Source organism: Rhinoderma darwinii, chromosome 7 (genome assembly GCF_050947455.1).
Source record: "Rhinoderma darwinii isolate aRhiDar2 chromosome 7, aRhiDar2.hap1, whole genome shotgun sequence".
Taxonomy (NCBI): Eukaryota; Metazoa; Chordata; class Amphibia; order Anura; family Rhinodermatidae; genus Rhinoderma; species Rhinoderma darwinii.
This window is the reverse complement of record NC_134693.1, coordinates 44,157,010-44,173,470: the sequence shown is the minus strand read 5'-3', so window position 1 is coordinate 44,173,470 and position 16,461 is coordinate 44,157,010. Positions and strand designations below refer to the sequence as shown.

The window sequence follows — 16,461 nt, the reverse complement described above, 5'->3', positions numbered from 1 at the left end:
GAAATCAACAGAAGTTTGGTGGCGTTCTGCTTCTGATTTTTCAGCCGTTTTTCGGGATGTTTACGCCCCGAAAAATGGCTGAAAACACTCCGTGTGAACATACCCTTACACTTACAAAACCACTTACAGCCCAGTAAAATGTATTCCATATGTTGTAGCGCTTCACGGACGTATTGGGCCTCAAGATCAGCAGGTCCAATTCGAAAGTAATGTTCTGTCAAACTCCCACACACACCCAAAAATTTATTAAAGCCAACATTGGATTCCGGAACTCTCCTGCATTCTTATTTGGACTAACTTATAGTGTATGTTCACACGCAGTGACCAAAAACGTCTGAAAATGCGTTTTTCGCTGCGTTTTTTACGGTTGTTTTGGGAGCTGTTTTCCAATGGAGTCAATGAAAAACGCCTCCAAAAACATCCCAAGAAGTGTCCTGCACTTCTTTTGACGAGCCGTCATTTTACGCGCCGTATTTTGACAGCGACGCGTAAAATAAAGGCTCGTGGGAACAGAATATCGTAAAACCCATTGAAAGCAATGGGCAGATGTTTGTAGGCATATTAGGGGCATTTTTTCAGGCGTAATTCGAGGCGTAAAACGCCCGAATTACGTCTGAAAATAGGCCGTGTGAACATACCCATATAGTTACCTAGTTAATATAGTTGAAAAAAGACACATATCCATCAAGTCCGAACTGTGGGTGGGATACTTTTTTCGCCCCTAATGATCCAGAGAAAGGCAAAAATAAACCCATAAGGTGTGAAACATTACTTCATGTGGCGATCAGAATGGATCAACATTCAAACAATTCTAGACATTTACATAAGCGCTGATGTTACTTTGTTCTAAGAAAACATCTTTCTTGAAGTCAACAATTGTTTTTGCTAAAACCAGTTGCTGAGGTAAATTATTCCATAGATTCACAATTCTTACAGTAAAGAATGCTTTACTGCAGATTAAAATATTTTTCTCCAGACGAAGGGAGTGCCCCTTTGTCTTTTGAGGGGATTTAACAAGTAACAAATTTTCACATATTTATATTTTTTATATGGACCATTAATTACTGCATACATTTATCATGCCCCCTTCAGGCCCCTGAAATAGGTAGCATGCTACCTATGTCTGCATGTTCTGCATGGAACATCAGAGCATTAACCCCATTGACTGACAATGGGACTAATCCTCATGCGGATCTGCTGGTTCACCGGATTTCTGCCGCAGATCATGCAGGAATTAGTTTTGGCTTTGCAATATGCAAATCCAACACGTGTGAATGTAGCCTTAGATGTCTTTCCTCATAACTGAGATTCTCTTGTAACACCGGAAGCCAGTGCTGCCTACCTGCCGCTCCGGCGGCCCGACCCCTCTGCAGTTTGTGGCCTGCCGTCATCTCCATCCTGTCTCCTGTGGTCATGCCTTTCCTCTAGCTCGTGCCTGCATGTTCCTTACGGAGCGAAAGGACCAGCACACATTTAAAAAAACTCTTTATCCAATCCCTGTAGCTCCAGACCTATTTAATTGTGGCTACACTTATCATCTGGTGCCTGAGCAACTTTGGTGCAACCTTGTTGTTTCCTGCAAAGGTTCCTATTTGCATCCTGCTACATACCAGTCGGCATCTTGCTACCTGCTATCAGTCTGTATCCAGCTACCATTCTGTATCCAGCTTCCTGCTACCAGTCTGTTTTCAGGAACCCGCTACCAGTCTGCATCTGCTACCTACTGCCCATCCGTAACAGGATACTCATTACCAGTCCGTATCACACCACCTGCTACCAGTCCTGTATTCTGCTACCTGAGATGAATCTGAGGCCTAGTTGGCAACCGATGTCCTGATACAAGCCAGTAAACCCACTACCTGTTACGAACTGTGATTTTAGACTTACACCCGCCTGCCAAGGTCTTATCTGCCATTGCCTGTACCCATGTTGTACATTACCGTAGTCTCCTGCTTTGCTGGGCCAGCTGCTACTCACACCGAGACCACCTCAAGAGATAGCAACCTAGTAGTCTTTCCACAGCAAAGTGCATGGGTCCGTGTGCTGTCCGCTTTTTTGACGGACAGCACACGGACGTATTATACGCTCATCTGAATAAGCTCTAAGTTAAACCAGTTGAATAGCAGTGGAACCACAACCTGCTGGTCATTACACCTCTTGTCAGTTTTGTGACGCTTGTACATTTTCCAGCCCCAGGGTATAATTTCTATGAACCGGTGGCCAGAACTGAACTACAAATTCAAGATGTGGCTACACTTATCTTTTATAAAGTGGTAATATTGTTTTACCTGCACCACAAGTCTATGCCTGTTTCAATCCTGCTGACTTTACATACAGCTGATTGACATTGCATGCTCTTATTTAGTCTATGGTCTACCAGTACACCCAAGATCCTTCTCTGCTAGTGCGGCAGCCCAGAGGGCAGCGTGGACAGAATGGGAGTAGTAGTGGTAGTGGTAGTAGTGTTCACAGTGTCTAGGGTCGTCTCACCAATCTTCTCTCACTCCCAGGGCTGGCAGAGTGAAGAGGGGGTGCACTATAGGATGGTGGTGGTAGTAGTAATAGTAGTCCCCCGGGGTACACACTTGGATAATTGTCTCCCAGCCTAGTGTCTGTTGGGGCGCCCTTGATGGTGTAATGCAATAAGGCAGGAGACAGGGATGCTACTTGGTGAACCTTTACCTTTACTGAAGGCAGACAATTTCCAACAGAGTCACAGTTCTGGTTGTAGAAGATTTCATAGGAAATAGTGCAGGTCTCTCATTTCTTCCTTTTTCCTTCCGATCAGCTATTCTAGATAAGCAGTTGGGAACTGAAGGGTGCAGAACTTTTTTGGTTGGTTGGTACCAAACTATTACCTTCAGAAACATATATCTCCCAGAGCAAGTGACACATTGGCTAGGTGATTCCACACACTGTACCTCACCTCCAAAAATATAAAATAGTAACAAATCGAAACACCACAACATCATTTGTATACATAAGGACAAGGAGCCATGGACTATTCTGTATAAATATGAAAAAATATCAAATCTTTTATTGCTGAACAAAATATAAGGGATAAAATCACACAGAGGATTCCATACAATTGAGCTATACATGGGCTACACCTAAATAATGTGTAAAATACATAACATTGGTAGGCTCCATGTCAGTAATCATATGGACAAGCAGGTATAGAGTAGCTATCTAAAGCATAATGTTATAAACAAGCTTAGATATATATCAACATAAGAAGGGGGCAACATGCAGTCTATATGGAAGAAAAATAGTAGCCTACCAACTCCACTATTGCAAGATGCCCTATCAAAATTTGTAAAGAAAGAATTCTCAGAGTGGATGAATATCCACTATGGAGTACCCCATGAAAAAGCAATTTACGCGAAACACGCGTCGGGGCGCTATACTGGGCACACGGATCACTCGGCACACATGGGTAACTTACCTTGCTTAGGATATTCTCCTGCCTGTCCGTTCCCCCACAAAACTTCTGAGTCTAAGACCTGCCCACTGTTCTCAGATTAGCCACAGCTGCTCTTGTGAGCAGTTCTGGCCAATCCATTGACAGGGGGTGTGTCTTACAGCTTAAGGAGCGCACACACCCCCCATGCCCTGTGAGTGACCTGGCCTCTGGCCGATCAGGTCACGAGTTACGTTTTTAATATGAAAAATAGAAAAAAATTAAAAAACGATCCTGCTCCGCCTTTCTGCTGGACGCCCTAAGCACTGCACCGCCAGTGCCTAGTGGCAAATATGGCCCTGCACCCAGCAACAATCAGTCCCTTCAAAAACAGGGATATCAAAACCAAATTTAAAAACCATTATACAGCAGATTAGCTCTCTCCTTGTCTGTGAACATTTCTATCCATGGCGCTATGTTAGATTCACTGGCGTCCATGCTTTGGGACAACTGCTCCTTTGTACTAGGGGTTTTTGAATAATTTGCCCTTTTAAAACAGCGACACATTGGATGTGAACCCCCCGCAAAAGGAGCATTCCTGTTTGTATCGATAATTAGTTAACCATTTACACTGTGCTTCATTATAAGCGTAGCAAATACCTTTCCTAAAATAATTTTGAGAACTATTCTGCTGTTTAACAGTCAATGATTTCTGAGGAGGCATTAAATTAAGCCATACACCTACGTCTTTAGTACCCCATTTCAGAGAAGGATAACCTGCTAACTTTTTACGAAACATTTAATCATTTGTGAACCAGGCCATACCACCAAATTGACGGTAAGCCACCATTATAATGTCCACGTGCTGAAATAAATGACTACATTTTTCAACTGAAGCATATATGCAGAATGCCTGCAACCTGTTAAAAAATTATTTAGGTGGAGAACGCATTTTATCTTCATCCTTCTCTGATTTACCGTGCTGTCTAAATAACGGCTCTTTAGCAGACGGTAATAATGACAACAAATCGATAAACTCATTTCACCATTTACGCTCCTTAACTGGTGATTGCATATAAAAACCTAATGGCGAAATATCACAAGACATTACATCCTTAAAACAAGTTTCAACTTTTTTTTTTCTAAAACCGGAATACTACTAACTGAACTAACATTGTCAACATTATTAACTAACGAAGGTTTAACACTAATATTCTGTCTATGCTGACTATTATTATTCCAAACATCCGCAGGAGAACAGGTAGAAATAGATGACTTACTAACTAAATCAATAACCAATTTAATAAAATCCACCATAAAAATAGCATTAAAAGGGGGGGGGGGGGGTGGGTTGGGATTGATAAGGAGTAGCTGCAATCTCACCACTCTGCTCCACTTGTCCTGGTATGGTCACCAGTCCAGAAATCTTGTCCTGGTTATGGGCACCAGTCCAGAAACTTGCTGATTCCTGTCCATCTGTCTATGTTCCTCCTGCTGGCTTAGGGGATGGTAGCTCCTAGAAGACCCTCTTCATTTACTATTATGTGGGGGTGGTGATTAAGCCACCCTACTTTTCCTGCTTCTCCTCATAGACCAAATAGGCCGTTGCTTCTTCCGGTGCAATGGCTGCAACCTCCCTAGAACAAGAGGGGACTGCAGCCCGTGTCATACAAGGGGACTGCAGCCCGACACTTCATACAAGGACCCAGCCAGTGACACCGCCTCTTCAATAATATAATTTTATATAATAGTCATATACTATTGCCATTATTTCAAAGAGTAGAAAAAAATTACAATTTTATTAAATAATACTTATTAAAATAGAGAATTAGAATGGATAACTGTATATGGCGAAACGCGCGTTGGGGCATCTTTCTGGGCATACAGGACACACGATTAGTATGGGTAAGTCACTTGATTTACATCTATCTATACAACTATTTCTGAGAGACTATCTCTTTTTCAATGTGTGAGGGATCACTCCCTCCATATGACAGTACATACACATGCTTACCACATAATATTTAATGTGATTCGAGTAGCACATAGTACTTACACTACTGCTTCATCTCCTTCTTTATAGACTTACTTTGCATGCACGTTCCTCTTTTTTGGCAATCATTTTGCTTAATATAGTGTCCTTGTTCAGACACCTTATACTTATTTTTTCGTGTGACATTTCATAAATGTAGCTACTCCTGATATGGCGCAATAGCCCTCTGTACATAAGAGTTTGTTGCTACTTTTGTGTGTTTCTGCTCTGTATGTAGACCATATACAGTTATCCATTCGAATTCTCTATTTTAATAAGTGTTGTTATTTAATAAAATTTGAATTTTTTCTACTTTTTTAAATATTGGCAATAGTATATGGCTCCTTTCTTTGTGTATAAATATACTGTAAGTGCAGAGTTTCTATTAAATACTTGGGAGGTGGCAATCCAGATTAATGGACACCCTAGCCCACCGGTAACCGTCCTGCGGGACCTAGGTTTATGGGATTATTAACTTTGCAACAATTTAAAGTTACGTTTTACTAGTTCCTATTTTTCAGAAATAGTACTTTGAGGTAAGCACCCAAATATGCCTGGCGTATCATTTAAACTGACACAGTTTACACTCTTAGCAGCCAGGATCCATGCAGCATATCTATGGAGATCCACTGCCATATTTCTCGAATTAACAGTATTATGTTAAGTGAAAGTCTCCCAGCTATTTATTTATTCAGACTGATAACTTCTCATGAATTTGGCAACTTCGGATGTCCTCATCTTACTCAGCTTATGTTCAATATTTTTTTCCTTATAGTCTAAGGGCATGCCCCCACGTGGCAGATTTCCTCCGCAACTGTCCGCATCAATGCCGAACAGAATCTGCGTTGCAGATTCTGCGGCGGATCTGCCCAAAATGTGCAGTAAATTGATGCGGACTAGCTGCTGCGGACTGCGGGAAAAGTGCTTCCCTTCTCTCTATCAATGCAGGATAGAGAGAAGGGACAGCACTTTCCGTAGTGAAAGTAAACGAATTTCATACTTACCGGCCGTTGTCTTGGTGACGCGTCCCTCTTTCGGCATCCAGCCCGACCTCCCTGGATGACGTGGCAGTCCATGTGACCGCTGCAGCCTGTGATTGGCTGCAGCCGTCACTTAGACTGAAACGTCATCCTGGGAAGCCGGACTGGAGACAGAAGCAGGGAGTTCTCGGTAAGTATGAACTTCTATTTTTTTGACAGGTTGCTGTATATTGGGATCGGTAGTCACTGTCCAGGGGGCAGAAACAGTTACTGCCGATCGCTTAACTCTTTCAGCACCCTGGACAGTGACTATTTACTGACGTCTCCTAGCAACGCTCCCGTACTTACGGGAGCCCCATTGACTTCCTCAGTCTGGCTGTAGACCTAGAAATACATAGGTTCAGCCAGAATGAAGAAATGTCATGTCAAAAAAGCAAGACGCATCCGCACCACACATAACATGTGCATGACAGCTGCGGACTTCATTGCGGAATTTAGAATCTCCATTGAAGTCAATGGAGAAATTCCGCCATGAGTCCGCAACCAGTCCGCCACTGGTCTGCAACAGACAGAGCATGCTGCGGACACCAAATTCCGCTCCGCAGCCTATGCTCCGCAGCGGAATTTTACGCATCGTCTAAACGAACACTGCTAAATAGAAGTGGAAGTCAATGGAGAAACGGCACCGCTGCGGATTAACGCTGCGGAGTGTCCGCAGCGGAATTCAAGTGAAATTCCGCCACGTGTGAACCCAGCCTTAGCTGATTGCCCTGCGGAGTTTGCAGGCTAGGGACCATTAGACAGTATATTATGGTTACTTCCTATGACCACTTGTTGTTGCAGAAAACTGTACACACTTTTACGTGTAGACTTTGTTACACCATTTACTCTATCTATCTCTATCTGGCTTTTATTTGTAAATGTACTTGATTTATTGCTGTTGCTAAATGCTTGTCAATAAAGTTTATACGTTTAATACTAACAACAAACAATCTCCAGGATAAATGACGAAATCATAAAACAAGTTGAGTCAGTTTTGTAGATGGTAGAGATTAAAGTAGAAATGTAGAAAAATTTGAATTAGTGGGGAAGACTATCTAGCGACAAAAGTTAAGCAGAGAATTGAAGGAGCACATAAATTTAATATATGCAAAAAAGGTTAGGTCTGCATGATGGACCCGTAGGTACTATGTTTGCTGCTTTATCTTGCCTTCATGATGCACCATATTGTTTCTAAGTCAGAATATCTGTGTAATACTGTATGCGATGGAGCATGCCATGATTTTTTTCTCACACATTTTATATATAAATCCATGGATAAAACTCCATTATAAAGTAAGGCCATGTTCAGACGTGGCAGAATTTTTCTGCTGCAAATGTTGGTGCAGATTCGTGGCAATTACGCAACGAATCTGCACCAACATTTGCATATTTGACAGGTAATTCAGACGTTGCAGAAAACACAGCGGACTTGCCACAGATTTCAATTTTTGCATTGCAAAGGCTGAAATACGCAGTGACATTCCGCTTCTTCTCCGCAAAGTCATGAGCATGCTGCGGAGGGGAAATTCTGCACCGCAGCCTGATTTCCGCACAGTTATCCTCTGCAACGTCTGAACTGACTTTCCTAAAAATGTATAGAAAGAAATGAAAAAAATGTCCGCTGCAGAATTCAACAGCTATTCCGCCACGTCTGAATGTTGCCCTAAAAGTTTACTTTTGTACCCATATATATCTATTTGTTCAGGATGAACACAACAAAGCTAAGTTATACAGTGAATAAGGCCTTACGGTTAGGTCCATACAAGGGCACAAATGCTTCAGCACCAAAAAGGCTAATAATGTGGTCGGTAATTTTATTTTAGACATGGATGTTATTTCTCATGTACAGATAATATTTAAGGTACCCTCAAGGTTTTCTTTATTAGCCGTACTTCCACTTCTTTTACCTTGAAAGTAATAAATACATATCAAGAATCATAATTATGTATCTCTGGGCTCAAATGTTGCTCCGGTATGTCACAGGGAGGACCATCATGTTATGGTGAGATTACCACCACTATGGTTGTAATGGTCACCACAGAGGCTCGGCCTTAAATAGACCGTAATTCATTTTGTGTTGTGCTAGAAAGGTGGTGAGGAATGACTTCAAGAAATGTGCCCTGTGACCCGTGCTGTGGCATTATGAAACAATCCTAAATCTCCACTGAACGATACTAAATCTACACGTAAATATAGCAGTTCTGTGCCAATTGTACCCTGTGGTAAAAACTTAAAAAACAGACATTGCTATGAGATCATGAACTAATTTAAAATGGGACCAGTCAATAGATTGTCTACTCTATTATTTGTTTTGTATATAGACTAATAGGCACTCCACTAAAACTGACAAAAAGGTCCAAACTGCACTCTAACATTCCAACAAAGTGTCACATTCTCAATAGTGATCTTGTAATGAAGAGTTAATATCCTTGGAAATTTTGTGTATACAAACCCTGAACTGTGGGTACATCATGGCGTGCCTACAGGTCTGTATATGGACACGTTAGCACCTTGTGGGCCACCATATTCTTCTGCTTCTAGGGGAGAATACCGCTGCAGAACGGCATGAGATATTATACGCCACCATTTTTTTCTCATGGATTCGCACGAAACTCAAGAGAAAGAAAACAAAGAAGTTATAGCAAAGATATGATCTACCTACGTTTATTGTAGTATTTGCTTTCTTAAGGTTGGTTCCTCTTATCTGCGTTCATCAGATTCCAGGGGACATTTGCGTTTTGTAATTGTAGGCTTTGACATTTGCAAAAAAAAACTTATAACATGTAACTACACAAGTATATATAGTGCTGAAAAATCATTAACCAGAGCTGTTCTTGATGTACAAAATGACATTACTTATCCTGTCCGTTATCGCACTGGCATGTCAAGTGTTCTTACAAACCAGGAGTTCCATGGTGACACTTAATGATGGTGGATATGACGATATTGTAATTGCAATTAATCCAACTGTACAAGAAGACCTGCAAATAATTCTAAGTATCCAGGTAAAGATAATAGATAATATATTCACAGGGTTAACTCAGATACATTTTTTTTCTCTTGTGTTATTTCTTGAACTTGTTTGATGCTTGCCACCGATAGTTTTCATAGGAATATGTGTCTTTTTATATTTTTTAGGACATGGTCAAGGAAGCTAGTGGCTATTTATTTAATGCTACAAAACATAGGCTTTTCTTTCGGAGTGTAAAGATATTAATACCTTCAACCTGGTCAAACAGGAACTATAGCAAGATTAAAACAGAGACATACGATAAGGTAAGACAAACTGTAATGTAAGCAAAGCCACACAATACAACAACACATTTGCTATTTCCGCTGTTGCAAATCTTGCCCTCACTGCACAATAAAGGGAATTTTTAGCTAAAGGCATACTGTATATAAAGGCGACCCCACAGCATAAAATAAAATGATGCCTCTCCTGGTGCTCCCTGGACCGAAAAATAAAGACCCAATACGTGTTCACTGTTTTTCTGTCTTTTGTATGAGAGAAGACATCATGACTTCAAGTTAGTTCCCCCTCACTTGTTTGCCCCGCGCAGGTTTACACTACGCATGGAGAAGGGGAATGGGACCTATATGAGATGAGCCTATATGGACCCTCTATAGCAGCTCCATGACCTACCTGTACAGAAGGTACACTAGAGTTTGTGACAATGATACCAGAGATTTTTGTAATTATTCATTTCAAAGTTTAATACGACATCATTAAATGGCTTTTTTCCTAGAGCACTGTGTTTTAATGGCACTCTAGAATAACATGGAAGGTGTAGATATCAGAAATAGCCGGACATCCATACGAGAAGAAATGGTATTCAAATAATGGCCAGGGGCAGGGTCACACGGATAAGCCGTTAGCGGGCACTATTTTTTATGTTTTATGTAGTGGGGAAAAAAATCAATAAAGCAATCAAATCCATGCACTTGTTTCTGACCTTTTTAGGGGCACATCATAAAAAAAGAAAGTGAAAGGGGAAAAAATTATAAAGACATTGTTTTACAACTAAATATTTAATTTCTCTGTTAGATCACACAAAATATAATTTTTTTTCAATTGGAGCCATTTAAATAAAAAAAAAAATGCTCCTGTGTCCTACGTTCAAAAGTAGCGGAGTTTTTCCAATGTAAATTTGCGGCAAGTACACAACAAATCTGCAGCAAAATTAGAATATTTGGGGGTTCGTCCAGAAATAGCAGATTTTGCAGTGGGCTTGCTGTAACATACTGTGCATGCTGCGGATTTCACAACGCAAGCTATTTTCTGCACAGTTGTTTTCCGCAACGTCTGCACTTACTTAACTAAAACGTTATAGAAACCAACGGAAAAAATGTCTGCTGCGGATTTCCACTGTGGCCTATTCGCAGTGGAATTCCGCATCAAATTCGCCACGTCTGAACGTGCCCTTAAAGCGACCCTCTGGTCCCGGGAGAACATTTTAAATGTGATGGGGTATATGGAGTAATATTACCTGGTGCCCTCCAGAGGTGCCAATCTGCAGTGGATCTGCCGTTTTAGGGTCCCCTCTGTGCTGTCCAAAAATAGCTGCAGCACTTCTTAGACTACGTGTCTAATAAACTCCCACTGTTCTCGGATTGGCCAGAGCTTCTCACGTGAGCAGTTCTGTCCAATTCATTAACAGAGGGAGTATCTTAGACATTTTGAGACAACACAGGGGGGGACCCTAAAACGGCGGAACCACAGCAGATTGGCACTGGTGTTCTTTTCATTCCAAGAAAAAAGTTAGGCTGCAATTGGGCTCAAATCAGGAATGAATCCACATTGCTCTCTGTTCAGTAGTCATTGTATGGACTTTTTGTCATTCTTTATTTGGAGTTTTCATTCATGACTGTTTTAGGGTGGAGTGACATTCGGTAAATTTTGTTGAGGAAATTCCGGTGACTGAAATGTAGTTCCAAACATCTAAATGAGATGTTTCTGCAGCAGGTACATGGAGAATGCAAGTTCCATTCAGACGAATGTAGAAAATTTTTAGTCGCAGAAATTTCTGCAACAAAATTTGCCGCATGTGACTGCACCCTTACAAACAGAACGCTGAAGCCCCTCTATCATAGAGATCTTCCACCGCTCAACATTTCGGGGAGGCATACCCCCTTTCTTATGCGTAAGGCTTGGACTAGACCTAGACTTTTATTTTGTAGTGAGTAAGAAATCGCTGTCCATAGAAATACATTGAGTAATTAGAAAATCTCTTCAAAATTGCTCCACTCAATAGATTTGCTAGTGATTTATTTTTAATGGCTACATGCTGGGATTTCAGAGCTACACGCTTGTTTGGAGCAATTTTAAAGAGATTTTCAAGCTACTCAATGCATTCCTATGGACAGCGACTTATCAATCTATCACAGCGATATCACACCGATTTTTTGTAGTGAGATTAATAACTGTAGTCTTATACATTCCTATGGACATCGATTTATCACTTACTACAAAACAAATGTCTAGATCTAGCCACAGCCTGAAAACGTGGATGATCTCCAGGTAATGGATGTCTTTACATGACACACCTGAACATCAATTAGCCATGACAAAATAGTTCTTCTTATCTCCTCTCACAACGTCCACCTAATATGTCCAGTGCCGATGAACATACACATGCCCAGTCCCACAGCCTGGGTCTTCTTGTACATGGCATGGGCGGCTGAGTGATTCCTGCTATTAACTATTTCATCTTTGAAAGTCTAAAAAAATAAAAAAAATGATGGCCAGTTAATTAGCAGATGCGTAAACTCACTGGTCATTAAGCACCAAAATAGTTTAGGCATTATAGGGTTAAATATGAAGATTAGTAATAGGTATCTGTTCAAATGGTAACTAAACTTTCAGAAAACTGACATGTCACTATGACATTTGATTGGTGGGTGACCGAGCACTGAGACCCCCATCGATCGCTATAATGAATTGGTTGAAGCGCTCCGGTGAGTGCTAAGCCGATTTGTTTCTGATCGACTTTTCTCGGAAAGCCGATGTCATGGTGTACGGACTCAACAGAATGTCCATGGGCCCGTACATCGTTACATCGGCTTTCTGAGAAAAGCCGATCAGAAATCAAGCAGCTCAGTGCTCACACGAGCGCTTCTGCTACTTAGTTTTAGCGATTGGTGGGGGTCTCAGTGATCGGACCCCTACAGATCAAAACTTCTGACATGTCACTATGACATGTCAGAGGTTTTCTGAAAGTTTAAATAGAGTTAAATAAATAGGAAAGTTGATTATTTTCTTACCATTCTCAGTTAACACCTTAATATGTGGATAAGGTTTGCACCATCCAACATATTTACCATCTTTAGGATTTTCTTGCCCAAGAAAAATTTCCAATTATCAGGTTCATGTGATAGAATGAAGTAGTGTATATTACCTGTTTAGACATATGCCTGTCCAGCCCCTTTTACCTGTATTCATTATTTGCTTTTTTTATGGAATCACACAAATAGAATGTGTTTCCTGTTTTTTGCTTGGGAACAAAGATTTGTAGCCTATTACATAGTTGTACTGTACAATCATTGACTGTTACATACTGTATGTTTTTGAATTAGGCAGATGTTATCATTGCCAATCCTTATATAAAAAATGATGATGGTCCATATACTCTGCAATATGGACGTTGTGGAGAACCAGGAAGATACATACACTTGACTCCCAATTTCACGTTAATAAAGAATATGATTAATATCTATGGGCCTAGAGGTAAGAACGAGTATTTTCTAATATTTACATTGTATAGTTCTTCTTTAACCCCTTGCATACATAACCAGAATGAGGGCTTGTTTTTTTTCAAGACTTGTAGTTTTTAATTGCACCATATAATGTACTGGGAAAAAAAAAAATTGGGGGTGATTTTTTTTTTGACGGGATTTTACGTTAACTTTACTCTGGGGGATGATACAATTGCAGCAATACCAAATTATACAGTTCTTTTAATGTCTACCACTTTTGTTAAAAACAAAATTTATGTGTCGCCATGTTCTGAGAGCCATACTTTTTTTATTTTTCTGTCGATGGAGATGGGTGAGGGCTTGTTTTTTGTGAGGCAAGCTGTAGTTTTTAATGGTGAATACGACTTTTTTTTATCAGTTCTTATTCCAGAATTTTAAATTTTTTTTAATTTTATTTCTTACGGCGTTTACGTGTGGAATAAATAATGTTATATTGTAATAGCTCGGACTTTAAGGGATGCAGCAACTGTCTAGTTAGCACAGTTCCTTAACTCCTAGCTTCCGTTTGCATTACCATTGATTTCAATGGTAATGCTTCCGTTGCAAATGGTTTCCATTTGTTTCCATTCCGCAAGATTTCTGTTTTTCTCACGGAAACAATAGCGCAGTCAACTACGCTATTGTTTCCGCTAAAAAGACGAAAACCTTATGGAACAGAAACAAATGGAAACCATTTGCAATGGAAGCATTACCATTAAATAGCCCAAACTCGGGATTGTCTTAATAGGTAGATGAAATGCAGGCCCGCCTTTCCCTTCCACTCAAGCAACTAGAGTTTTTACTGTGTTATCAATTAGGCTATGGCTTCATGGCGACTTTTGGTCATATGTCAGTCATGGTAAAATCTGGCATTACTGCTACCGTAACAAGAACTCATTGGGGGAATTTATGAAAGGCTTTATGCCAATTTTTAGGCTTTAAAATGTCACAGATTATGGAAGCATGCCATATTTGAGCAATCATTTGTAACTTTTTAGCTTTTTCCGACGCTCACAAAAAAGTGTGGGGCTTGCTATAATTTTCTCAAAAAACTGGCATAAATTATAGTAGGAATTGATTTCCCTTTCTGGTGCACGGACAGCAGAAGATATGAAAAATTTATTGAGAGGCATGTGCCTTTTAAAAAATCAGCCGCATCTTACTCCTGCGGGCTAGATACTTAGACTGGTGTATGAAACGCCAATCGTATTAAATGTGCCCCATTGTTTCTCTATGGAAAACAAGACTGCAAATGACTTACAAACCAACTCATAAAACCCAACCAGGTCGGACCTTGGTTGCAAGATAACCCGCAATTTTGTTTTTTTGAGGGAAACAATAAGATTGCATTGTGGTAATGTGATTTTACCGCAACTCATGGATGACCAAATGTCACCATGTAACACTAGTCTAAAACTCATCTTCATACAGACTCCTTAGTTGCTTTAAAAATACAATTTTTATGGGAAAAATTGCCTTTCTCAAATTTTAGTGGCTGCCGCACTGCAATATATGTACTGTATATTTTGAACTCATGCAGAATATATTTTACTTTGAATGTAATTTTGGATAGAAGGTAAGTGCTACCACTGATTCTTCTTTATTTATGCTTCTTCTCATCTGGAAACAGTGATGGTAACAAAATTATTGTTATACCTGCAGGAAAAGTGTTTCTTCATGAATGGGCTCACCTTCGGTGGGGCGTTTATGATGAGTACAGTATAGAGTCACCTTTCTACTTTTCAGCTTCAAGCAATAAGGTCCTAAATGTAACAAGGTAATTCTATTCTCCTAACGACTCCAATTACAATATCATATTTAAAACAATTGTAGGATTTGTCTAATATTCCAAATTACTTTTGATAAAAAGCTCCTATGTATACTTACCGTATGAGTCGCCATGGAAACTGAAAAAACCCACCCCCAAAAAGCAGAAATCACACATTGCAAAAATGCTGTATGTCAATGGAAAATCAGATTTTATATTCCGCAGTGTTGGTGTGACACAACGCTGCAGCACTACAAGGCCAGGATCACACACGCAGTTTTGATGCAGTTTTTCATGCAGCTTTTTTGATGAGAAGTATCAGGCTTTTCTCTTTACTTTTTCTTCCTTTTGTATCCACTCATGGCTATGGCGCAAAAAAAATGCAACAGCAACCGGTGATCTGGCAACAAGGTGATGGGCACTCAAGGCTTATTGATATGCATGGAGAGCGAAGACTAGCCCGTCTGATCCCATCCCATACTGCAGCAACTGTACCACAAATTGCTAAAAAAGTAAAAGCTTACTGCGTTTGGGGCCACGTAGCTGCAAACTGCTCAGAGTGCTCATACTGACTCATGCCCACTGCTGAAAGCGACTACAAAGGGCACCCAAGAATCAGGATTGGGCCATGGAGCAATGGAAGAAGATGTCCTGGTCTGCTGAATCACATTTTCTTTTACATCATGGGGACGGCCAAGTATGTGTGTGTCGCTTACCTAGAAAAGAGATGGCACCAGGATGCACTATGTGAAGAAGGCAAGCCGCTGGGAAACTTTGGGTCCTGGTATTCATGTGGATGTTACTTTGACACGTACCACCTACCTAAACATTGTTGTAGACCAAGTACAACCTTCATGGCAAAGGTATTCCCTAATGGCAGTGGCCTCTTTCAGCAGGATAATGCAGAATTGTTTGAGGAACATGACAAAGGGTTCAAGGTCTTGACTTGGCCTTCAAATGCCGCAGGTCTCAATCAACAACAAAGAACGTTTCTCATTTGGAGGAACTGGCATGTGAATTGATTTAACTGGAATGCTTAATTTAGCCTGTGGTGGCGATGCAGTAGAATTGAGAACTTAGTCACTTTTGTGAAAGACATTGTATAGGAACATCTATCATGTGGCAGAAATGTTACAAATATATTTATTATGTTGCATGTGTTCACAACAAATAACAGGCGTCATTGTGAACAAAACGAGCACAACTAAGGTGCAAAGCTGTACAAGTAATGACATAACAAGCTTCAATAATCAATGTCAGTTTCTGCCAAATAAAATCCAATTCCCAAATATTAGGAATTCCATTATGTACATGCCAAGCCTGGATGGCGTAAGTATTGAAATCTTTATGTATTGTGCAAAGCTTTACAATAACTTCCATTGTTTTATTATGCCAGTCAATCTTTACAGCATCTTATCCTACCTGTTTTAACCAGTTCAGGTATCTTGGTCCTTCAGCAGCACATACATTTTAGCGCATGTAAGCTTAACACCTGTAACTTTTAAAC

At 40.4% G+C, this 16,461-nt stretch overlaps 1 protein-coding gene across 1 annotated transcript in view; it reads left to right on the top strand.

Moving 5' to 3' along the window:
- Positions 1-9,300: 9,300 nt before the first annotated feature.
- Positions 9,301-16,461, top strand: part of LOC142657448 (calcium-activated chloride channel regulator 1-like) — a 76,614-nt gene continuing 69,453 nt past the window's right edge. The window contains exons 1-6 of the mRNA XM_075832478.1: positions 9,301-9,459; positions 9,593-9,730; positions 13,028-13,178; positions 14,849-14,963; positions 15,057-15,184; positions 16,132-16,283. Of these exons, the coding sequence (XP_075688593.1) occupies positions 9,301-9,459; positions 9,593-9,730; positions 13,028-13,178; positions 14,849-14,963; positions 15,057-15,184; positions 16,132-16,283 (843 nt within the window). The remainder of the gene's footprint in view (positions 9,460-9,592; positions 9,731-13,027; positions 13,179-14,848; positions 14,964-15,056; positions 15,185-16,131; positions 16,284-16,461) is intronic.